We start from the raw sequence: 25,592 nt of genomic DNA, 5'->3' as shown, positions 1-25,592 counted from the left end.
CAGAAACTCTGTCTGGCTCTGAGCTCCCCAAAGAGCGTTTTCTCCGCCCATAGGGACGCGGGGTCGCCATTTGTCTTTTTTCTTCAGTCTGCAGATTCCCTGCAGCCCGCGCCATGTTAGCCTTAGCTAGGCACCGGTCTCTGAAAACATATACGCTTAGCACAGCTATGTTGACCAGCAATCGTAATGAAGAGAAAAACGTACTGCAATGACCAAGGGTGCTTTCAACTTTTATCACAGCGCCATTATGGCTGCTTACGTCACAAACGCCGGGACGGGCGTGGTTATGTTACATCATAAAGCGGGGACGGGGACTTCCGGTAGTGCTCAGTGGCTCTCGCTGGACGCTCCGCTCCTGGCTGTTAGGCGCTTTTACAGAAAGCTTAGTACCGGTCCGACGCGAGAACGCCGGATTAGGAAGTGCTTTGGGACGTGGGTTTAGCCTTTTGTCGCTGCTTGTGGAGTCTGGAAAGATTCAGGACCAGGTGAGTTGTGTTCTGTGCGTAGATCTGAATGAGGGTTGTGTGGGGTCGGTGAGACGTGAGCGAGTATGAAGAACCTTAGCTTAGGGTTTTCATTTGGGTTCAGTCGTTGGGGAATCTGGGCGTTAGTGGTCAGTGTCTGACTCTTCAGAGTCTGAAAAAAATCAACGACCGAGGGTACGACTGCCAGGATTTGGAGTCCATGTGCATCACTCTACTTTTGGGGCTCGGTGATTGTGAACTAGAGTGGAAGGTGTGTGTCACTGAACACGGTGTCTCCTTCAAGATTTAATGTGGGGCTCAGTGTTAAAAAAGCCAGTGTTGGAAGATGTCCAAGTTGGTGTCTGGGGCACGTTTGGGATTTAATATGGGGCTCAATCATAGAGACACACTTGATGGGGGTGGGGAGGCTTCAGTGTTTGTGGAAGACCAGAGTCCCTGGAAAATGGGTGGGTTCAGGTTCAAACCTAGGTTGCAGGGAACTGACATCATGAAGACTGCATTTCCCTAACCCCTCCAAATCCAGTTCACTGTAAGTTCAAGTCTGATCTTGCAGTTTTGTCCCCCCCCCGCCCCCGCCGACTCGCCACTCTTCTCATTGTCTGTACAAAATTCAGTGTGGTTTGGAGTGATGTTGAGTGCATACTTTCTCTTCTAAGGATTAGCACAAAGCTGGTTTCTATGAAACGAGGTTAAAAATGTCCAACTCTTCCGAAGTGCTGTACTGCTCCATCATCTGTAACTCCCTTCAGTAGTTTCCCTCCTGTCTTTGGGTTCCATAATTCACTGCAGCGTCTCACAGAACTCATGAACTGTATCGAGGAGATGGCTCACACGATTGTGGAGGCTGGCAAGTCCCATTTTGTGGGTGAGGCATAGGCTTCTCCTGACTCATGTGGCCACAGAGGCCAACTAATACAGAATACAAGGCTGCTGGCTCACAAGGCTTTGAAAGCTGGTGAATCAGGTCAGACGATACAGACTGCTGGCCAACAAGGCTGTGGAACCTAGCGAAACCTGGAATCAGCAGATCAGGTGTCAGGCTGCTGGCTGAAGTCCCAAGAACAAAAGGTCAGATAGTGATGAGCTAGATGTAGGATCCAAATGCGGAGAGAGAGACGGGGGAGCCTATCAGGGTACCGTATATACATTGGATGCAGGCCACAACCCAGGGAAGGGCATGACTTGAGTAAGGGTAGGACCTGAAAAACACCCTCCTACAAGGCTGTGACACAAAATACACTGCACACTAGCCCTGCCTCATTAACATGTAGAGGTTAGGATTTACAACACATAAAATGGAGGATAATTAGAGTAATTACATCAGATGACAAAATAAAGGATAGCCGCACAATACAGTATGACATCCAAGTTGACATACAACCCCAACCATCACAGGTTCCATACACTTTATTTGCATACTTCCACTCACTTATCTGTGTGAGTCACAAAGACTATGGCTAGAAGGGCCATGTTAAGTAATTTTATTGCTCTGCAGATGTAGCGATATGTTTACTCTTAAATATGCAGGTTTTTTCCTTCTTGCCTCCAAGTTTACTATATTTCTGGATATTTCCTTTTAGGGTCATTCCAACACAAGGAAAAGCATCTCCATTCAACCTATATTCTTATTTCCAGTGAGAACATTTTTGTTTTTTGTTACGTTGCCTTTTTCGAATTGAGAATCGGTAATAAAAGGTGCAACAAATGATTGTCACTTTATTTCTCATCCTGAACGTACTTGCATATAATATGATATATATGTGTATATATATATTTAATACCTGCAAGAGTGTCAACCCAGTTGATGTACTGGAATTTAGTTATAATTTCAGGAACACATGATTCTCTGATTACCCATATTCACCCATTCCACTTCAGAATTTGTGTCTTTTTTTCTTATGTATTCCAGATATTCCTTGATATTTATACTTTTTTTTGCAATTAAACATGGTGCTTTTTCATTCCCTGTTTCTAAGTTATGTACTGCAGAAAAGCATCTTTTTTTGTTGTTTTATTGCAGTTTCATTTACTTACCGTAAAATTGGCCAAGTGTAAGTGTACATTTCAGTGATTTAACTGAGTTTATAGAGCTGTGCCACCATCGCCACAACCCAGTTTTAAAACATTTCTATGATACTGAAAAATTTTTTGAGCTCCTGGGCACTCATTCTCTACTCCTACTTCCAGCCCCTGTAATCACTGATCTTCTTCTGTCGCTATTATTATGCATTTTCTTGACATTTCATATAAATGAAATCATAAAATATGTAGTCTTTTGTTGATGCCTTTATCATTTGGCATAATGTTTTTGGTGTCCATCTACATTTTAGAATGTTAAACTAATTTTATGTTCCTGGGGAAAGATAAGGATGTATTTATTGGTCCTGATATATTATCCTTCACATTTTTTTTTTTTTACTTCTTGAGTTTCTCTCATTTGTCTCTTTCTAGGCATTTGTTCATTTCATGTAAGTAGTATAATTTTTGTCATTAATTTGTCCCTATTTCCTCATAAGCCTTTTAATTTGTTTAGGGTCAGCAGTGATGTCACATCAAGGTCAGTTAATTCCCTTCTCAAGCACTCATATGCAAATGTGGATAATGTCCCCCATTGTACCCTGCTTTTGTCACTATAGAATTGAAAATTTTGGAGGAGATAAGGACTAAATCTGTTTCTATTAAAGGTGGAGTTTTTGTCCTTCCTCTTGCAAATTTGCTGCATATTCCCTTTGGACATTTCCTCGTATGTTCAGTCTGACTCAAGTAAAACAACATCTATATCACATCAAATACCATTTGCAAAAGAAAGCCTTTGCCAAAATTTCAGTGTATTTCGATTTTAGTCTTTTTTCATGAGTTATTTACATAATTCAAATAAACTCAAGAAACATCTAATTTTCTTCTTGTCTAGTTTACTAGGCCTGCCATAACAAAATACCCAAAAATGGGTGGCTTTAAAGAACAGAGATTTATTTTTCACAGTATTAAAAACTTATGGTGCAATGGATCTCTTTTGTGTGGCCTTTCTCACCACGGTCTTGTAACTCCCACCCAAGTGATTGGGCGGGACTATGCAAATAAGATAATTGTAGCCCACCAAGGGGATTGGTCCGTTTTGCCTTAAAAGAGAGCCAATTCCAGAGCAGAGAGAGGATCCTACCACCACCAAGGAAGAACCACCAGAAGTGGAGAGCAGTTCCTTTGCATGGAGAAGCTCCTGGAAGCAGGAGACTGAGAGAGAGAGCAAGCTTTAACCCTGAAGATGGTGAGAAGTGGTGGCAGGAGACCATGCAGTGGGCTTCCCAGCCCATGGAGCAAGAAAACTGAGTGCCTTTGGGCCAAGGCTTAACTGGTGGAGTGGGGTACTCCTGGACACTTACTGGAGGGGTCTGAAAGAGCTCTGTGACACTTGCATGAGCAGGGCAGAGGGCTATGGCCAGAGAGCACAGCTGAAAAGAGGCTGTGCTATTGGAAGAACTGTATCCTGAGTGTTGCTGAGCCTGAATTGTAACTTGTTATTTCCCTAATAAACCCCGTAGTCGTGCGTATTGTCTGTGAGTACTGTGTGGCCATTGCAGTGAATTATCGAACCCAACAGAGAAGTATAGAGTGCCATGGGAGGGACGGTTTGTGTCAGAATTGCTAAAGATGGCGGAGAGAGGAGGCACGTCTGACCTCCACATCATAGGGATCAGCCTTGGGCTGTTGATCTTGATTTTCTTTCCCCTTGTAAAGAGAGAGGAGGTCAGACACCACCCCCACACCATTTGTACAAGATTACAAATTTGAATCAGGATTATGGTAATGTTGACTCCTGGGGACTTTGAGAGAGAAGTTATTTCATGTCTGTGAAATGGGAGTGGGAGTAATAATAGTAAGAGTAGCATTGTAAGAACCTGTCTAACTTCAGGGAGGATAATACAAACCAAGATCAGCCCAAGGGTGATCCCTGTGAGGTGGAGGTCAGACATACCTCCACTCTGCAAACTTTTTACCAATTCTGATACCAGCCGTCCCTCCTGTGTCACACTCTACTTCTCTTCTGGGTTCAATAATCTGTTCCAATGGCCACACAGAACTCACAGGTCATACTTACAGTTTAGTGGTTTATTAATGATCAGAGGACAACTCGGGACCAGGATCAGTAGGCTACAACTCAGGATCAGGATCAGGAAGCATGCAGGCAAAGTCTCCATTCTTCAGTGAAGGACTGCTCTTTCAGCTCCTCTTGGCCATGCAGGTCTCTCTCTCTCTCTCTCTCTCAGGACAGGCCTCTCAGCACCCTTGGGACAGGCTCCTCTTGGCCCTACCATCTGTCACTGCAGGCTCTATGGCTGGGCTGCTTCAGGCCTGTCACCATAGGCTTTTCTGCTGGGCTCCTTTTTAGCCTTTCACTATCTTGAGCATTATAGCCCTTGCCCAGTGTTACAGCTCTTTTAGGAGGTCCCTTGCCTCCTCTCTCTCTCCTGCCTTCTGCTTTCATCCTTCTTTTTCTTCCTACTGCTTCTCTTGCTTCTGTCTGTCTGAAAAACTTTGTGGGGCCAGCTGCTGATACCTACAAATTCCTCATCAATTTGAAGGCACGGCCCTCCCACCAAGGCCATGAACTGACCAACCCCCAAGTGGTAGGCCACAGACACTTTATTTGCATGATAGGCATGGATGGGCTACAACTCTCTTCATGTGCGTGGTCTATTGAGCAATCATTGCAAGGTGCATACCAACCACAGGGCAGGCTGCTGCCCAGGGCCAAGTAGAAAGTATCAAACCAAGTTGTTTACAACTTACCCAGGAAATGTCAATCAACCTGGACAAAAGTAACAAACTCTTTGGGGTAGAAAATTAGGACAGTCCTCCTCTCTTGGCCCTGGGCCCTTGGTCCTGCTCATGCCAGGCCTCTGCCCTGCTCAGATAAGTGTTATAAAGCTCTTTAGTTCTCCAGATAAGTGCCCAGAGGCACCTACTCCACCAGAAAACCTCCTGCCCAAAGGCTCTTATCTCTCTGACTCCGTGGGTTGGCATGTCCACTGTAGGCGCCTTGCTGGGTGGGACAGGAAGCTTGCTGTATGGCCTCTTGCCAGCCTCCTGGTTCTGCTGCTGTCATTTTTGTGCTGCTGCTTCTCACTGTCTCATTCCGTCTCCGGTGTTAACAGCTCTCTTCCTTATGGGTCTAGGAGGTTCTCGGTGCAGAGACTCCAGGACCAAAGAATGAGCTTCACTCTGGCTCTTTTTGATGGTAGTGAGGTTCCCCCTTTCACTTCTGGCATTGGCTCCCTTTAAGCCCAGCAGGATGGCAAAACTAACCAACCCCCTCATTAAGGTCCCATACATCTTATTTGCATGGTCCTACCCCACAGGGGTTCCATGTGCCTTATTTGCATTATTAGCAATGCTGTCTGATCCCCTTGGTGGGCCACAAGCACCTTATTTGCATAGTCCCACCCAGTTATTTTGTGGAAATTACAAGACCATGGCAAGAAAGGCTATATAAAAGCAATCCAGTGCACCACAAAACCTGGAGCCAAAAATATCCCCTAAGTCTTCTTAAGACCAAACAGCAATAGCTTAACTAGTAAAGAATGTGCTGAATTGACACAGTGGCTGCAGCAGTGGGCTCAAACATAGCAATGATTGCGAAGGTGGCGCAGGACCGGGCAGTGTTTTTGCTGTTGTACGTGGGGTCGCTGAGTTGGAATCGACTCGATGGCATCTAACAACAACAGTAAAGAATGTCTGCTTTGGGCATGATGTTCTTTTAAGATCTATTTATATGGGATCAAATTGATACCAGCAACTTGAAAGATTAGATAGGAACCTTAGGAGGCAGTGAGTTTGTTAATAGGGGAGGAACAACTCAGAAAATGAGAGTGAGAATGGTTGTACAACTTGAAGAAAATAATGTCACTGAATGTACATGTAGAAACTTGAATTGGTGTATTTTTTGTTTTTTATATTCTCAACAAAAGCCACAAAAAATAAATTATTTTTTTTAAAAACTGCATATGGAAACCCTCTTGGCATCGTGGTTAACAGCTACCTGCTGCTAACCAGAAGGTCGGCAGTTGGAATCCACTAGGCGCTCCTTGGAAACTCTCTGGAGCGGTTCTACTCTGTCCTGTAGGGTACCTATGAGTCAGATTCGATCGATGGCATTGGGCTTGGTTGTTCGGTTTTGAATGCAGATATTCAGATTATGCATGTTTAACTATATGGCCGTTCTTCATGGGATTCTCTGTGTAGTAAACTACTTCAAGACAATAGTAAAGACAGCTAAGTTTTATTATGAGGGAGGGTATCTGATAAAGGGAATGCAACCATGTTTGTTGTTGTTACGTGCCATTGAGTCGGTTCCAACTCATAGCGACCCTTTGCACAACAGAACGAAACACTGCCTGGTCCTGAGCCACCCTTAAAATCGTTGTTGCTTGAGCTCATTGTTGCAGCCACTGTGTCAGTCCACCTCGTTGAGGGTCTTCCTGTTTTCCGCTGACCCTGTACTCTGATGCATTCATTTCATTTTTGACGATTTCCAATTTTCCTAGATTCATACTTCGTACATTCCAGGCTCTGATTATTAATGGAAATCTTTACTCCATGCACGTCATTAAGGTTGACTCTACTTTGAGGGGGAACCCTGATGACGTAGTGGTTAAGTGCTATGGCTGCTAACCAAAGGGTCAGCAGTTCAAATCCGCCAGGCGCTCCTTGGAAACTCTATGGGGCAGTTCTACTCTGTCCTCTAGGGTTGCTATGAGTTGGAATCGACTCGACGGCACTGGGTTTGGTTTGGTCTACTTTGAGGAGGCAGCTCTTCCCCAGTCATCTTTTGAGTGCCTTCCAACCTGGGGGGCTCATCTTGCAGCACTATATCAGATAATGTTCTGCTGCTATTCATAAGGTTTTCACTGGCAAATGCTTTTCAGAAGTAGACTGCCGGGCCCTTCTTCCTAGTCTGTCTTAGTCTGGAAGCTCAGCTGAAACCTGTCCTCCGTCTGAATACTGGTGGCATAGCTTCCAGCATCACAGCAACACACAAACCCCCACAGTACGACAAACTGACAGACACATGGGGGACAACCATGTTTAATATTTGAAATACGAACCCACGTCTACCTATCTCCAGTTATATGATCGTGTTTAAGGTCATATAATTGGAGATAGGCAGACGTGGGTTCAAATTTCAAATAGAGTGTTTTCCTAGGAATGATGCTTAATGCTTAAAACCATAGCTTCCTGATGTTAAAATTGCCAGAAATAATGATATACTTTATAAAGGATAACAAGGTGCTTGATAATGTGAAAACAAGGCACTCCCTATGATTTGCTTCGTCATATTGCTCTTCAGACTGAGGTGTGTGTACCCATTGGGTACATAAAGACTTGAAGTGATACATGGGCACACATGCTCTTTTTTTTTGCTCACGCTTTTAAAAGGCACAAAGTTCAAATGCTTGGACCCTTCTGCGTGTCCTCTTTCCTAAAATTGATTAATGAAAATCACCTGCCTCTGTCACATCATGCTGTGCTGATTCTGTTTTCCCACCTCCCCTTTCATGGTCCTGCTATGTCAACTAGAATGTTGTTTTACTGGCCCAGGGTGTGAAAGACTCAGGGGCACCAAATAAAAAGGCAGAAATATTGGGGTCTTTTGTTTAAGGTGAGTGCACAGCAGCTGTAGCAGAATCTGGGCCCGGAAGGAATATATACTCAATTTGCTCTTCAGCCCACAGGTTCTGGCTCTCCAGGAGCAAGACAGATCAAGGGACGGAGTGGGGAGGAGGCTCCAGGACTTGGTTATCATCATTTCTCTGGGCAACTTTAACTGGACGCCAAGATTTCTGACCATAAGAACTTCACGACACATGCAGAAGAGACAAAAGACAGAGATTCCATGTTATTTGCCGTTTCCTGAGCACCAAAGAAAATGATTGAGGCCCAGGTGACTTTTGGTTTGTTATGTTTTTCCTTTGTTCCCTGATAATTTGTAGTGTCTGAGGGGGAAAAAAAATCAGCTCAACTGTGAGAAAAGGTTAAATTGGGATAATTGGGCTCTGGGGAAAAATAAACTTGGAGTCTAACTTCAAAATCAGGGTAAAGTGGAATCAGGAATATACTATTGATAGGGGTCATACTCAACGATATAACTCATATTGGAACACAGTGCATGACTCTGACTTTTGACCACCATAGCTGTATTCTTGCATCTAATATCTCCAGTAGCCATCACAACCAGAGAGACATGAAAGCTCCATGATATGCATTGACTGTGGAGAGAGACCAGAGCAGTTTCTCAGGGGGATGTCAATACTTTTTGTCACTTAGTTTTCAGGAAATCTTTTTGCTGGGTTTTCCTAGACATAGTGTGATGGATGGTGTCCTTATCAGCAGCCTTCTGAATAAATGCAAAAGCAGATTTATTTATGTCCATTTTTTACACAGGGCCTCAGGATCCCCTGTGAAAATATATCAATCATAACTCAGAATAGTTTTTCAGGGAACCATAGCTAGGTGACCCAGTGACCCAGCTTTATGGTACCCGTGGTTTGTCCAGAAATAAAACCGAAACAGCCTAGGAAAATGGAAAGATTGCATGACATTCAAATGGTCCTCTGTGAACAGGTGGTTGAAGTGGAGTTTGAGTACAAATTTGGCAGTAGTGAATTGAAAAATAATGTTCTCTTATAAGGACTTGGGCTGTTGGCACCCATTTAACTTTGATTTCATCTTAGAAAGTAGTGTCCTTCCCTGTATTCAAACCCAATTCTTACCTACCTCATCTTTTTTCTTCTTTTTTAATGAAGTACATGGGTAACTCACGGTAAAAGATTCCTTCCTAATAGCATAGCATTAACGAACCCCATTGCCATCAAGTTGATTCCGACTCATGGCGAGCCCATGTGTTAGGGAGTAGAACTGTGCTCCTCTGCAGAGTTTTCTTGGCTGTAATCTTTACAGAAGCAGATAGCCAAGCCTTTCTTCTGCAGTACCGTTGTGTAGATTTGAACTACCAACCTTTCAGTTAGTAGCCAAGAGCAAACCGTTTGTGTCACTCAGGGATCTCTGTATTAACAAACGGTAGTATTTACTTTGTGTGATTGTACCTGTGTGTACATATATGTGTATATTTTCTTTACAAATGTATGCGTGTTTATGTATACATCTAGGTACATAAATGCATACATCTATTATGAGGTGTTTTATATGAATGGCATGATACTCCAAACAACATAGCAGACAACTAGAAGAGACTCCTGGTTAAAAGAAAAATGACAAGAGTTCTCATTTAAAAAAATTTGTCAGCATAGAAATGAACTATTTAATCTAGAAAATGATAAAGTAGCAGAATCAAATGTATATGTTCTTCTTGGGGAGCAAGGTGGGGGCTTCCTCTAACTTTAAAATATGTACTGAGAGTAAAATGCAAGCATTTTTGATAAAATTCAAGATCCCTTGATCATTACATTTATATATAAATCATTTCTCCAGAGGGAGCTACAGGTATAATTTTAATGTACACCCTGCAGGCTGTTTTAATTGTATCGGCACTCTTTATGTGTTAGTACCTGCAGACCAGCTTTCTTTTTTTTTTTTAACCTCATGCACTGAGCTCCAAACAATGTGTATGTGATAATTTAGCTATTCACCTGTTGATGAACATTTGTTGTTGTTGTTAGGTGCCATCCAGTTGCTTCCAACTCATTATGACCCTGTGTACAACAGAGTGAAACACTGCTTGGTCCTGCGCCATTCTCACAGTCGTTGCCATGCCTGAGCCCAGTGTTGCAGGCACTGTGTCAGTCCATCTCATTGAGGGTCTTCCTCTTTTTCACTGGCCTTCTACTTTACCAAGCATTGATGTCCTTCTCCAGGGACTGGTCCCTCCTAATAACAAGTCCAAAGTATGTGAAACATAGTCTTGCCCTCCTTGCTTCTGAGGACCATTCTGCTGGTACGTCCCCCAAGACAGATGAACATTTAGGTATTTCAAAATATAAGCAACGTGACAATGAATGTCCTTGTTAATATTTTTTTGTTAAGTTGTGTCAGTATTAAAGGGTGGCTACGGAGAAAGCAATTACTGGGTGTGTTCATTTCACATTTTAATGGATGTTTCCAATTGCTGTCCAAGTGGCTGTTGCAACTTATGGTCCATTTAGCGTAATGGTTACAAGACTTGACTCTGGAGCCACTTGCCAGCTATGTGACCTTGCACACTTCATTTAGTTATTATACACCTAAATTTTCTCATCTGTAAAATCGGGATGATGATAATGATACCTACCTAATAAGACAATTATGGGTACAAGGCAAGTTATCTATACAAAGCATTTAAAAGAACGGCTGGCACATAGAAAGTCATATAAAAGAGCATCCAGTGCCCAAATCTTGCCAACACTTGTTTTTATGATGTAATCAAATGGCATTCTTTGGAAAACTTGAATAGTCCGACATTATTTTGCCTTATTTTATTTTGTAGTTTCCTAATCAAGGACAAGGTTCAGATCCGTTTTGTCCCTTTCTTTCTCATTTGGATTATTCTGTGAGATTCCTGCCCTTATTCTTTGCTCATTAAAATAATTCTGTTTTATCTTACTGATTTATAGTTATTTATCTCTACTGTATATTGATTCTTTATTTTATACATTGCAGATATTTTTTCCAAACTCTTATCTTTGTTCATAGTATCTTTTTTCCATGGAAAAATTCGGTTTTTATTAAAATTAAAATTTGTCAGTTCTTTCTTTCTGGCTTCTTTTTTTTAATTGTAAACACATTGTATAATTTCTTCTATTAAGTTTTTGTTTTAATGTTTATTTCCTGTATTGGTTATGTATTGGTGCCTAACAAATTTCTCTAAAACTTAGTAGCTTCGAACAACACACATTTTTATTCCCACCTTTTCTTTGGATCAGGAATATGGCACAGCTTAGCCTGATACTTTACTGTCTCTCATGAGCTGTAATCAGAATGTCAGCCAGGGTAGGGTCTGATCTGAAGACTCAACTGGGGAAGGATGTACTTCCAAGTTCATTTACTTGGTTGTTGGCAGAATTCATTTCCAGGCAGCCTGTTCAATTGAGGGTCTGAGATCTTGGCTGTATGTTCATTGAAGGCTACTCTTAGTTCTTTGCCACATGGGCCTCTCCAACATATAGCGACCCTATAGGACAGGGTAAAACTGCTCCATATGGTTTCCAAGGAGTGTCTGGTGGATTCAAACTGCCAACCTTTTGATTAGCAGGCATAGCTCTTAACCACTATGCCACCAAGTTTGCCAACTTATGTATCATCAAAGCCAAAAAAGATTCTGCTAACAAGATGTTCTGTCATACATGGGGTTGCTATGAGTTTGAACCAACTTGATGGCATCTAACAACAAAAGCAAGAAGGAAATCATATCATATGTTGCCTAACCAGAAAAGTGGTATCCCATCACCTTTGCTGTATTATTTTGTTCAGAAACAAATTTATTAAGCCAACTGATGCTCAAGGGAGGGGATTAAACAGGGGCATTGTGGTTCACTGAATTACTTAATATGGTTCTTCTAGCCATTTATGGTCTTGTGACTCCTACAAAATGAGTGGGTAGGATTATGTAAATAAGGTGATTGTGGCCCACCAAGGGGATTGGACAGCTTGCTAATAATGCAAATAAGGTACCGAGAACACTTTCGGGGGTGGGGCCATACAAATAAGGTATATGGAACCCTAACGAAGGGATTGGTCAGTTTTGCCGTTCTGCTGAGCTTAAAATGAGCCAGCCCATAGAGTTGGAGCGGGGGACCTCACCAAGAAAGAAGAGCCAGGAGTGGAGCACATCCTTTGGACCTGAGGGCCCTGCATTGTGAATATCCTAGACCCAGGAAACAGAGACAGCTGTAACGCGGGAGACAATGCAAGACGGTAAGAAGCAGCAATAGAGAAACAGTAACAGCAGAACCAAGAGCCCAGCACAAGAAGGCGTGGTAGGCTTCCCAGACCACTGAGTGAGGCAGTTACAGTGGGCATGCTGACCCACAGAGAAAGAGAGCTGAGCGCCTTCAGGCAAAAGCCTTGCTGGTGCAGTGGGGTCCCTTTGGTGGAGCTAAAGAGTTTTAATAAACTTGCTCAAGCAGGGCAGAGTCCGGGATGAGGGGTAGAGAGGAGGAGAGGCTTGCCTGGGGGGATGACTGAGAAGCTGTCCTGAGCAAAATGTATCCTGAGTGCTTCCTGGTCTTGAATTGTAATCTGTTGTTAGACGCAGTCGAGGCAGTTTTGACCTGTAGTATCTTATGCACGTGGAAACCCTGGTGGCATAGTGGTTAAGTGCTACGGCTGCTAACCAAAGGGTCGGCAGTTCGAATCTGCCAGGCGCTCCTTGGAACTCTATGGGGCAGTTCTACTCTGTCCTATAGGGTCGGTATGAGTCAGAATCAACTCGACGGCACTGGGTTTGGTTTGGTTTGGATTATCCTGTGTACAACAGAATGAAACACTGCCCAGTCCTGCACCATCCTAACAATCATTATGCTTGAGCCCATTGTTGCAGCCACTGTGTCAGTCCATCTTGTTGAGGGTCTTCCTCTTTTTTGCTGACCCTACTTTACCAAGTTTGATGTCCTTCTCCAGGGGCTGGTCCCTCCTCATTACATGAACAAAGTACATGAGATGAATTCCTGCCATCCTTGATTTAAGAGCATTCTGGTTGTACTTCTTTCAAGACAGATTTGTTCATTCTTTTGGCAGTCTGTGGTATATTTAATATTCTTTGCCAAAACCATAATTCCAGGATGTCAGTTCTTCAGTCTTCCTTATTTGCCATCCAGCTTTTGCTTGAATATGAGGTGATTGAAAATACCACAACTTGGTAAAGTGCACCTTACTCCTCAAGATGACATCTTTGCTGTTTAACATTTTAAAGAGTTCTTTTACAGCAGATTTGCCCAATGCAGTATGTCATTTGATTTCTTAACTGTTGTTTTCATAGGTGTTGATTGTGGATCCAAGTAAAATGAAATTCTTGGCAACTTCAGTCTTTTCTCTGTTTATCATGATGTTGTTCATTGGTCCAGTTGTGAGGATTTTTGTTTATGTTGAGACGTAATCCATACTGAAGGCTGTAGTCTTTAATCTCCATCAGTAAATGCTTCAAGTTCTCTTTACTTTCATTGAGCAAGGTTGTGTCATCCGCATATTGCATGTGGTTAATGAGTTTTCCTCCAGTCCTAATGCCCTGTGCTTCTTCATATAGTCTAGCTTCTCAGATTATTTGTTCAGCATACAGATTGACTAAGTATAGTGAAAGGATACACCCTGATGTACACCTTTCCTGATTTTAAACCACACAGTATCCTCTTGTTCTGTTTGAAGGACTGCCTCTTGGTCTATGTCCAGGTTCCTCATGAACACAATTAAGTATTCTGGAATTTGCATTCTTCGTATTGTTATCGATAATTTGTTGTGAACCACACAGTTGAATGCCTTTACATAGCCAATAAAACATAAGTATCTTTCTTACATTCTCTGCTTTCAGCCAAGATCCATCTGACATCAGCAATGATATTCCTCATTCCATGTCCTCTTCTGAATCTGGTTTGAATTTCTCAGTGTTCCCTGTCAATGTACTGCTGCAACCACTTTTGAATGATCTTCAGCAAAATTTTATTTGTGTGTGATATTAATGATATTGTTTAATAATTTCCACATTCTGTTGGATCAGCTTTCTTTGAAATGGGCACTAATATGGATTTCTTCCAATCAGTTGGCCAGGTAGCTGTCTTCCAAATTTCTTGGCATAGACCAGTGAGCACCTCCAAGGCTGCATACATTTCTTAAAACATTTCAATTGGTATTCCATCAACTCCTGGAGCCTTGTATTCCCCAGTGCCTTCAGTGCAGCTTGGACCTCTTCCTTACCAATGGTTCTTGATCATATGCTACCTCCTAAAATGATTGAACATTGACCAGTTTTTTGGAACAGTAAAACTGCTCCTTCCATCTTCTTTTTATGCTTTCTGCATTGTTCAATATTTTCCCTGTAGAATCCTTCAGTGTTGGAACTCGACGCTTGACGTTTTTCTTCAGTTCCTTCTACTTGAGAATGCCAAGTGTGTTCTTCTCTTTTGGTTTTCTAACTCCAGGTATTTGCACATTTCATTCTAATACTTTGTCTTCTAGAGTTGTCCTTTGAAATCTTCAGCTCTATTACTTCATAGTTTCTTCCTTTCACTCTGGCTACTCAACATTCAAGAGCAAGTTTCAGAATCTCTTCTGACATACATTTTGATCCTTTTTTTTTACTTCCTGTCTTTTTTAATGACCTTTGACCTTCTTCACAAATGATATCCTTCATGTTATTTCACAGCTTGTGTGGTCTATGGGCATTAGTGTTCAATGAGTCAGATCTGTTCTTGAGTTGGTCTCTAAATTCAGGGATGGCATACTCAGAGTCCTACATTGGCTCTTGTGGGCTTGCTCTAATTTTCTTCAGCTTCAACTTCAACTTGCGTATGAGCAAATGATGGTCTGTTCTTTAGTCAACTGCTGACCTTATTTGATTGATGATATTTAGCTTCTCCATTGTCTCTTTCCACAGACATAGTTGGTTTGATTCCTGTGTATTCCATCCGGTGAGGTCCATGTGTGTAGTTGCCATTTATGTTGTTGATAAAAGGTATTTGCAGTGAAGAAGTTGTTGGTCTTGCAGAATTCTATCATGCAATCTCTGGTGTCATTACTATCACCAAGGTCATCTTTTCTAACTACTAATCCTTCTGTGTTTCCAAACTTCACATTCCAATCACCAGTACTTACCAATGCATCTTTATCGCATGTTTGATCAATTTCAGACTACAGAAGTTGGTAAAGATCTTCAGTTTCCTCATCTTTGGCCTTAGCGGTTAGTGTGTAAATTTGAATAATAGTCATATTAACTGGTCTTCCTTGTAGGCGCATGGATATTATGCTATCACTGACAATGTTATACTTCAGGATAAATCTTGAAATGTTCTTTTTTACAATGATGTGACGCCATTCCTCTTCAATTTGTCATTCCCAGCATCATAGACCATGTGGTTGTCCAACTCAAAATGGCCAATACCAGTCCATTTCAGCTTGCTAATGCCTAGGATATCAATCTTTGTGTGTTCCATTTCATTTTTAAATTTGTTTTCCTAAATTGATACTTCGTACATTCTATGTTCTGATTATTAATAAATGTTTGCAGCTGTTTCCTCTCATTTATAGTTGTGCCACATCAACAAATGAAGGTCCCAAAAGCTTGACTTCAGCCATGTCATTAAGTTTGAGTCCACTTTGAGGAGGCAGCTCTTCCCTAGTTGTATTTTAAGTGCCTTCCAACCTGAAGGGTTCATCTTTCGGCACTGTTAGCTGACAATGTTCCACTGCTGTTCATAAGGTTTTCTATTGGCCCATTTTTTCAGAAGTAGACTGCCCAGCTCTTCTTCCTAGTCTGTGTTAGTCTGGAATCTCCACTTAGTCCTGTCCACCATGGGTGACTGTCCTTGTCTTTGAAATACTGGTGGTATAGCTTCCAGCATCACAGCAACATATAAGTGACTGTAGTATGACAAACTGACAGACAAGTGGTGGTGTAATCTGTTACTTCCCTAATAAATTCCATAACTGTTTGTATGGTCTGTGAGTTCTATGGGCCATTACAATTAATTATGAAACCCAGCAGAGGAGTAGAGAGTGCCTTGGGCGGGACAGCTGGTATCAGAATTGATAAGAAGGTTGGAGAGAGGAGGTTTGTCTGACTTCCACCTCATAGAGATCAGCCCTGGGCTATTAATCTTGATTTTCTCTCCTCCACCTTCTCCTGGTGTTAGTCAAAAAGGTCTAGATCATTGGACGACATCTTAGTGTCTGCCTGCCCTAGAACTTTCATCTAGTAATAAGTTCTTTTTTAAGTGTAGAGTGAAGTAGGAATCTAAGTCTACTTCTTTCCAAATGTAGACTGTCTTAGGCTGGGTTCTCTAGAGAAGCAAAACCAGTAAAGCATATAAATAAACATACACATATATGTATAACATGTATATATATACATACATACATACATATATAAAGAGATGGAGAAAGATTTGTATCAAGGAAATGGCTTATGTGGTTGTAGAGGCTGTAATGTCCCTAGTCTGTGGGTCAGGAAAGAGGTTTCTCCTGGCACTGGCGAACCCAAGATGGACAGGCTGGAGACCAGGGCTGTTGCTCTCGACAAATCCCAACATGGGCGGGCAAGACCACAGGTAAGCCAGTAGCTCAAGTCCCCAGCCAAGGAAACTCCTCTTCAACTGATTGGCTACTCACAGCAGTTCCCATCATGGGAGTGACCACGTATCAGATCTCAACAGAGAGGTGATCACAACATTATATAACTGCCAAAACACTGAGAATCATGGTCCAACCATGTTGACACACAATCTTAACCATCACAGACCACATATGAAATAATTTAGAATGTGATAAACTGACCAGGTTTGAGCATTTACACCCTCTACCAAGTCTACTTTCTTGTCTGTACAGTGAACTCTTCGATAAAATGGAGATAAATTATTCTATCAATATATCCTCGCATCTTAGCCAGGTCAACTTCACACCTTGTAGTAACCTTGTATGGTACTAAAGCAGGAGACCGGCAGTTCAGTTGACCAGCATGTCCTTAACGTCACTGTTGTAGGTCAGTAGGTCATCTGCTAGCCATGACTTTAAGCCTGAAATTACCTTCAGGTCTGGCATTTTGAGCACAAGAATCAGGACTTTGAATATATTATTTCATCCTATTCTTGGCTTCCTTTGTTTCTGTAGGAAAGTCAGCTGTTACTACATTTTGTCACTCCTTTGTGTCACACCTTTCTCTGGATGCCTTTATAATCTTCCTGTTGCATTTGGTGTTATGTGGCTTTAGTCTCATGTGTATAGGTGTGGGTTCTCTGCTTAAGATTTCTTGGGTTTCGTGTCTGAGCTTTGCAATGTTTAATTCTGAAAATTTTCAGATCTTAGATCTTTGTATATTGTGTCTCCATTTTTCTGTGTAAAAATGGCATGTGGTGGCATCTGACCTCCTCTAAGTTCACAAAGGGAAGGAGAATCAAGATCAAAAGTCCAAGGCTGATTTCTTGTGAGGCTGAGGTCAGACTTGCCTCCACCCTCCAACTGTTTTACCAGTTCTGACACCAACTGCCCCTCCCATGGCACTCTCTATTTCTCTGCTGGGTTTGATAATTTGTTGCAGTGGCCACACAGAACACATAGACAGTACAATTTTAGAGTTTATTAGGAAAGTAGCAGGTTATAATTCAGGATCAGGAATGCTCAAGATACAACTCTTTAATCAGGACAGCCTGTGCCTACAGGCATATCTTCCTCTGGCCCCTCAGCCTCTGCTCTGCTCTGCTCATGCAAGTGTTACAGAGCTCTTTTAGCTCTGCCAGTAAGTACATAGAAGCACTCCACTCTGCCAGTAAGCCTCAGTCTGAAGACACTCATCTCCCTCACTCCATTGTTCAGCATCCCATTGTAACCATCATCTCCTGCCTGTTGCCTGGTTCTGCTGCAGCCATTTCTCTTCTGTTGCTGCTGCTTGCCATCTTGTGCCATCTCTCTGTCTCCTGAGTTTAGGATCTTCTCAGCCCAGCGACTCTGGTTCCAAAGAACATATGCCACTCCTGGATCTTCTTATTGGCAGTAGTCAGGTTCCCCTCTGTTCTGGGACTGACTCTTTTAAGCCTAGCAGATGGCAGTATTGACCAATCCCTTTTTTAGGGTTCCATGCACCTTATTTGCATGGCCCCGACCCTTCACAAGGGTTCCACGTACCTAACTTACATTATTAGCAAGGTATCCAATCCCCTTGGTGGGCCACAAGCACCTCATTTCCTTTCAATTATTTTTCTGTTTTCTATTTCATTTAATTCTGCTCTAATTTTTATTATTTGCTTTCTTCTGGTGCCTGAGGATTTCTTTTGTTGCTCTCTTTCTGTTTGTTCAAGTTGTAGGGATAATTCTTTGATTTTGACCATTTCTTCTTTTTGTATGTGTTCATTTATTGATACAAATTGACCTCTGAGCACTGCTTTTGCTGTGTCCCAAAGGCTCTCATCAGAAGTGTTTTCATTCTCATTGGATTCTATGAATTTCTTTATACCATCCTTAATGTCTTCTATAACCCAGTCTTTTTTGAGCAGGGTATTGTTCCGTTTCCAAGCATTTGATTTCTTTTCCCTGCTTTTTGTTACTGATTTCTACTTTATGGCCTTATGGTCAGAGAAGATGCTTTGTAATATTTCAATGTTTTGTATTCTGCAAAGGTTTGCTTGGAAACCCTGGTGGTGTAGTGGTTAAGAGCTACGGCTGCTAACCAAAAGGTTGGCAGTTCGAATCCACCAGGTGCTCCTTGGAAACCCTTTGGGGCAGTTCTGCTCTGTCCTACAGGGTGGCTACGAGTCAGAATCGGCTGATAGCAATGGGTATGTGTATGGGTAAGGCCTGCTTTATGACCTAATATGTGTTCTAGTCTAGAGAATGTTCCATGTGCACTAGAAAAGGAAGTGTACTTGACTGCTGTTGGGTGGAGTGTTCTGTATATGTCTATAAGGTCAAATTGGTTGATTGTGGCATTTAGATCTTCCGTGTCTTTATTGAGCTTCTTTCTGGATGTCCTGTCCTTCACCGAAAATGGTGTGTTGAAATCTACTATAATTGTGGAGCTGTCTACCTCACTTTTCAATGCTGTTAGATTTGTTTTACGTATCTTGCAGCCCCGTCACTGGGTGAATAAATACTTAATATGGTTTTATCCTCCTGAGATATTGTCCCTTTCATCATTATGTAGTGTCCTTCCTTATCCTTCATGATGGATTTAACTTGAAAGTCTTATTTTGTCAGAAATTAATATTGCTACTCCTGCTCTTTTTTGATTGTTGTTTGCTTGATATTTTTTTTGTATCCTTTGAGTTTTAGTTTGTTTGTGTCTCTGAGTCTAAAGTGTGTCTCTTGTAGGCAGCATATAGATGAATCTTGTTTTTTAATCCATTCTGCCACTCTCTGTCTCTTTATTGGTGCATTTAGTCCATTTACATTCAGTGTAATTGTGAATAGATATGAATTTAGTGCTGTCATTTTGATGTCTTTTTTTGTGTGTTGTTGACAGTTTCTTTTTCCCACTTAATTTTTTGTGCTGAGTGGTTTATATATTGTCTTTTCCTCATATTTGTTGTTGTTGATTTTGTTCCTGCTGAGTCTCTTTTTTTCTTGTATTTTATTTTGATGCGTAGGGTAGTTCGTCTCCTTTGTGGTTACCTTAATATTTACCCCTATTTTTCTAAATTTAAACCTAACTTTTATTTTTTATCACCTTGTCTTCCTCTCCATATGAAAGATCTATGACTACATTTCTTAGTCCCTGTTTATTGTTTTAATGTTGTCTTCTTTTACATAATGTCATTGCTGTTTCTCTGTTTTTTATCTTGATTTATTTTTGTGATTTCCCTGTCTGGGTTGACATCCGATTGCACTGTCCAGTGTTCTAGTCTTGGGTTGATACCTGATACTATTGATTTTCTCACCAAAGAACTCCCTTTAGTATTTCTTGTAGCTTTAGTTTTCTTTTTACAAATTCCCTAAACTTCTGTCTATCTGGAAATGTCCTAATTTCACCTTCATATTTGAGAGACGGTTTTGCTGGATATATGATTCTTGGCTGGCAATTTTTTTCCTTCAATACTTTATATAAGTCATCCCATTGCCTTCTTGCCTGCATGGTTTCTGCCTAGTAGTCAGAGCTTATTCTTATTGACTCTTCTTTGTGGGTGACTTTTGTTTATCCCTAGCTGCTCTTAAAATTCTGTCTTTATCTTTGCTTTTGGCAAGTTTGATTATAATATGTCTTGGTGACTTTCTTTTAAAATCTACCTTATATGGAGTTCGATGAACATTTTGGATAGATATCGTCTCATCCTTCATGATATCAGGGAAGTTTTCTGCCAACAAATCTTCAATTCTCTATTTTCTGTTATCCCTCCCTGTTCTGGTACTCCAGTCACTCATAGGTTATTTCTCTTGATAGAGTCCCACATGATTCTTAAGTTTTCCTCAAATATATTGGTGCCAAGTGCTTTATCTTCAAGTTCACCAATTCTGCTTTCTACTTGCTCAATTCTGCTCCTCTGACTTTCAATTGAGTTGTCTAATTCTGTAATTTTATTGTTAATCTTCTGAATTTCTGATTGCTGTCTCTCTCTATGGATTCTTACAGCTTATTAAATTTTTCATTATGTTCTTGAATAACCTTTTTAATTTCTTGAACAAACTTTATCTGTGTGTTCCTTGGCTTGTTCTGCGTATTGCCTGATATCCTTCCTAATTTTGTTCCTGATGTCTTGAAAAGTTCTGAATATTAATCTTTTGAATTCTGCATCCGGTAATTCCAGGAAGGTACCTTCATCTAGAAGATTGAGATTTGAGAGCTTGTTGAGGCGATCATGGTCTGTTTCTTTATGTCACTTGATATTGACTGTTGTCTCCAAACCATCTATAAATTATTGTATTATTTTATTTTATGTTTGCTTACTGTATCCTAGCTTCTTGCTTTGTTTTGTTTTGATATGCCCAAACGGGTTGCTTGGATGAGCTAGCTTGTCTTCACCTTTGGAGCTCTGACGTCCTGTCACCAGATGGCTAGAGCAGGTATCAGGTGTTTCAGTCTAGGAGCCCATTCACTTTTCTCGTATGAATTCAGCTCAGGTGTCCAGGCAGTTGGCCATCAAGTGTGTGGTACAGGCTCTGTCCTGCAGTCTTAGAGGGGCAGGGGTGATTGATGTAGGTACCAGTATCTGGTTGCAGCAGGGGTCATGCTCTGAACAAGGCAGGGGGCTGAGAATCGTCCCCCAAGTAGCACCTCATGTTCATAGTCCTCATTTGGTAGAAGTTACAAAGCCTATGGCTAGAAGGGCCAAAATAAGTAATTCATTGCTCTGCAACGGCCTGTTGTGCTTTCAGCATATCTTACATAGCACCTTTTATTCCTTTAAATTTATTAAGAACACTTAATATAATGTAATTTCAGGATGTGGACTCTGTTCATGATTGATTTTGATTTTGGCTGTGAAATCTTGTGGTAATGGAGGAATATTTGATTTGTGCTGATATCATTAACATATGTTTAAAAAACCCAGTTGCCATCAAGTCAGTACTGACTCATGGTGACCCCACATGCATCAGAGTAGAAGCGTACTCCATAGGGTTTTCAGTGGCTGTGATCTCTTGGATGTAGATTACCAGGTCTTTCTTCCGAACTGCCTCTGGGTGCATTTGAAATGACAGCCTTCCCATTAGTAGCCAAGCACATAAATGTTTGCACTACCCATGTATTTTTAGCATATGTTTAGTACTTGGCAAATAGGTGAATATATCTAGTTGGATATCTATAGGGAGAGCTAGAATTTGCTTCTACCAAAATGTCTGTGAAAAACATATAGATGCAGGCTATGTGGTGAAAACTATCAGAATAACATCCTTCACATTAATTCTATATCAATATAAAGAATTGATATCACATTAAATATGTCTGTGTTATTATAGAAATTGCTAACTTTGGAGGATGTGGCTGTGAACTTCACCTGGGAGGAGTGGCAGCTTTTGGACCCTGCTCAGAAGGAGCTGTATCGGGATGTGATGTTGGAGAACTATAACAACCTGATATCAATGGGTAAACACAGCTGAACTGTGTCATTCAGAGGGTGCCCAGTCATTTGCCTTTCCTTTCTTAACTGCCAAAAGCTTTGCACTTTTCTGAAGTATTAGCTTTTCAGTCCCTTCTTTGGGCCCAAACAAATGTCTAAATTTTCTGTATCCTGAAAGAGATGGCTTTATTTTGCATATGGGAAATTGTTTTGTAATAACCTCTGTCTTGACATACCCTACTCCAACTCAATGTGGCTAAGTCTCTTATCATTTCTCACAAACCAGGATATCAACCTAGCAAACCACATGCACTCTCGAAGCTGGAACAAGGAGAAGAACCATGGATAATAGGTGAAATCTGCAATATAACCTCTCCAGGTGAGTGAGAACCTCCAAGAGGAGTTCCCTTATAAGTTATATTTTGGTCCTTCAGAGAAGGTGTGACAGCTGTGAAGGTGTCTGAGGGTCCCTAAAGAACTCCTCTACCTACCCCTCTCCCCATGTGAGACTTTTTCTTTGAGGGTGTTTAGAAGAAGCTATACCCTTTGTCTCTTATCTCTTCTTAGATCTCTATTTCTTTTCCTAATTTTCTTTTATACTGGGATTATATTGTCAGCAACAAAGAGCTGGCCCACACCAAGTCATTTTTAAGCACTTTTATTCCATTCCATTCTCATGGAAGAATTCATTGTTCTTTCCTAGAAATGAAGAAAGTTGACAGTCATCTAAAAGACCACTTTCAAAACCAAAGCTTTCTCAAAAGAATTGAACAGTGCAGTGAACAGAATGCATTTGAAAATATAGTTCATCTGAGCAAAGCCCATTTCCCCCTAATGCAAAATCATGATATGTTTGGCTTATGTACAAAAACTTTGAAATCAAATTTAAGTGTAGCCAGCCAGAAGAGAAGATCTGAAATAAAGAACCCTGCTGATATGAATACAGATAGAAAAAACCTTCTATGTTGTAAGCATGAACAATTTCATGTTGAAATTAAATTCCCTGAAACTACAAAATGCATCAGCACTAAATCCCAGGTCTTTAAAAATCAGAGAACTCACAAAATAGAGAAACCCCACGCATGCATTGAATCTGGGAAAGCCTACATCAGGAAGTCTCAACTCATTTACCATCAGAGCATTCATAAAGGAGAGAACCTCCATGGATGTGGTCAATGTGGAAAATCCTCTAGAAATTTCACGTTCACCAAACATCAGAAAACTCATACAGGAAAGAAGCCTTGTACAGCCAGTGAATGTGGAAAAGGCTCCACTGTGAAGAGCAGTCTCATTATACATCAGCAAACCCATATGGGAGAAAAATCCTATATATGCAGTGAATGTGGAAAAGGCTTCACAATGAAGCGCTATCTGATTGCGCATCAGCGAACTCATTCTGGAGAGAAGCCCTATGTATGCAAGGAATGTGGAAAAGATTTCACTGTGAAGAGTAATCTCATCGTACATCAACGAACTCATACAGGGGAAAAGCCCTATATATGCAGTGAATGTGGAAAAGGCTTCACCATGAAGCGCTATCTTGTTGTGCATCAACGCACTCATACTGGAGAGAAACCCTATGTATGCAATGAATGTGGAAAAGGCTTTACCGTGAAGAGCAATCTTGTCGTACATCAACGATCTCATACAGGGGAAAAGTCTTATATATGCAACGAATGTGGAAAAGGCTTCACTGTGAAGCGCACTCTCATTATACATCAGCGAATTCATACAGGAGAGAAATCCTATATATGCAATGAATGTGGAAAAGGCTTCACCACAAAGTGCACCCTCATTATACATCAGCGAACTCATACTGGAGAGAAACCGTATGTATGCAATGAATGTGGTAAAGCCTTCAGCCAGAAGATCAGCCTCACACAACATGAGCGTTGTCACACAGGGAATACTCCGTTTGTATGTACTGAGTGTGGAAAGTCCTATTCGCACAAATATGGTCTCATGACCCATCAGAGAATTCACACAGGAGAGAAACCATATGAGTGCAGTGAATGTGGGAAAGCCTTCACCATAAAGTCAGTTCTGAATGTACATCGAAGAACTCACACCGGAGAGAGACCATATAGATGTAGTGATTGTGAGAAGGCTTTTTCCCACTTGTCAAACCTTGTTAAACATAGGAGAGTGCACACAAGAGAACTGTGTAGATTCAGTCAAGGTGAAAGTTCTTTTAACAGAGAGTCAAAGCTCATTACTTATAAGTGATCTCATTCAAAAAAAAAAAGAAAAAAGCCCTGTGACTACAGTGACTGTGGAAATGTCTCTGTGGCAATTCAGCCCTCTTTAAATACCAGTGGGTGTTATGGTTAAGGTTGTGTGTCAGCTTGGCTGGGCCATGATTCTCTGTGGTTTGGCAGTTATGTAATGTAGTTCGGCAGTGATGTAATGATGTAGTTATCCTCCATTTTGTGATATAATCACCTCCATGATGTGATCAGCCAATCAGTTATAAAAGGAGTTTCCTTGGGGATGTGGCCTGCATCCAATATATATGGACGTTTTGGCAAAGCTTGCTGGCTTTTGCTCACTCTGAATCCTGCATCCGGCTCATCATCATCTGACCTCCAGTTCTTGGGACTTGAGCCAGCGGCCTGCTGTATTTCCTGCTAATCATGGGATTCATCAGCCTCTGCAGCCTGTGAGCCAGCAGCCTGCCATCTGACCTGCCAATCTTGGGTTCATCAGCCCCTGCAGGTACATGAGTCAGGAAAAGCCTCCAGCCTGATGTATGACCCATGGACTTCGGACTTGGCAGCCTCTACAACTGTGTGAGCCATTTCTTTGAGATAAATCTCTCTCTCTCTCCCCATATATATGTGTGTGTGTATATATATGTGTATATATATACATATATATATACTTCACTGGTTTTGCTTCTCTAGAGAACCCAGCCTAACACAGTGGGCTTTTAGCGCATTGGAATATAATCAGTATGGGTCTGCCTAATGTGAGATGTGCACCCTCAGAACATTAAAGAATTTTCCCTGAAGTGAAACCTTTTCAGTGCAGTGAATGTGGTAGTGCCGTTAGTGATCATCACCTCACATTCTCTGTCAGTGAAAACCATAAAGGAAAAAACTCTGGTCCATTTAATGTGGAAATGCCTTCAGACAAAAATTATTTGTCTGAATATAGAATACATTTTATACTGAGTTAAGTCCTATAAATACAGAGTTTAGGTAGATCTAATTATCAGTGGATGGAAACCCTGGTGGCGTAGTGGTTAAGTGCTATGGCTGCTAACCAAAGGGCCAGCAGTGTGAATCTGCCAGGCACTCCTTGGAAACTCTGTGGGGCAGTTCTGCTCTGTCCTATAGGGTGTCGGAATTGACTCGATGGCACTGGGTTTGGTAATTATCAGTGGTTATCATAGATCATCATTGAGCTTCTAGCTGATACAAATATAATG

The 25,592-nt window shown here is 41.4% G+C and overlaps 2 protein-coding genes across 3 annotated transcripts in view; both read left to right on the top strand.

Annotated features, from left to right (window-relative positions):
* Positions 1 to 25,592, top strand: part of LOC126086039 (zinc finger protein 615-like) — a 158,221-nt gene that overhangs the window by 54,412 nt on the left and 78,217 nt on the right. The gene's annotated exons all lie outside the window — the stretch shown is intronic.
* Positions 314 to 24,471, top strand: ZNF614 (zinc finger protein 614). The gene is made up of 5 exons (XM_049902095.1): positions 314 to 485; positions 8,209 to 8,424; positions 22,062 to 22,188; positions 22,449 to 22,541; positions 22,866 to 24,471. The coding sequence occupies exons 2-5, from the start codon at positions 8,410 to 8,412 to the stop codon at positions 24,386 to 24,388; spliced, it is 1,758 nt and encodes a 585-aa protein (XP_049758052.1). The 5' UTR covers positions 314 to 485; positions 8,209 to 8,409; the 3' UTR covers positions 24,389 to 24,471.

The sequence above is a fragment of the Elephas maximus genome, chromosome 11 (assembly GCF_024166365.1).
Source record: "Elephas maximus indicus isolate mEleMax1 chromosome 11, mEleMax1 primary haplotype, whole genome shotgun sequence".
NCBI lineage: Eukaryota > Metazoa > Chordata > Mammalia > Proboscidea > Elephantidae > Elephas > Elephas maximus.
Note: the sequence above shows the minus strand (reverse complement) of the source record. Positions and strands in the feature narration are given on the sequence as shown.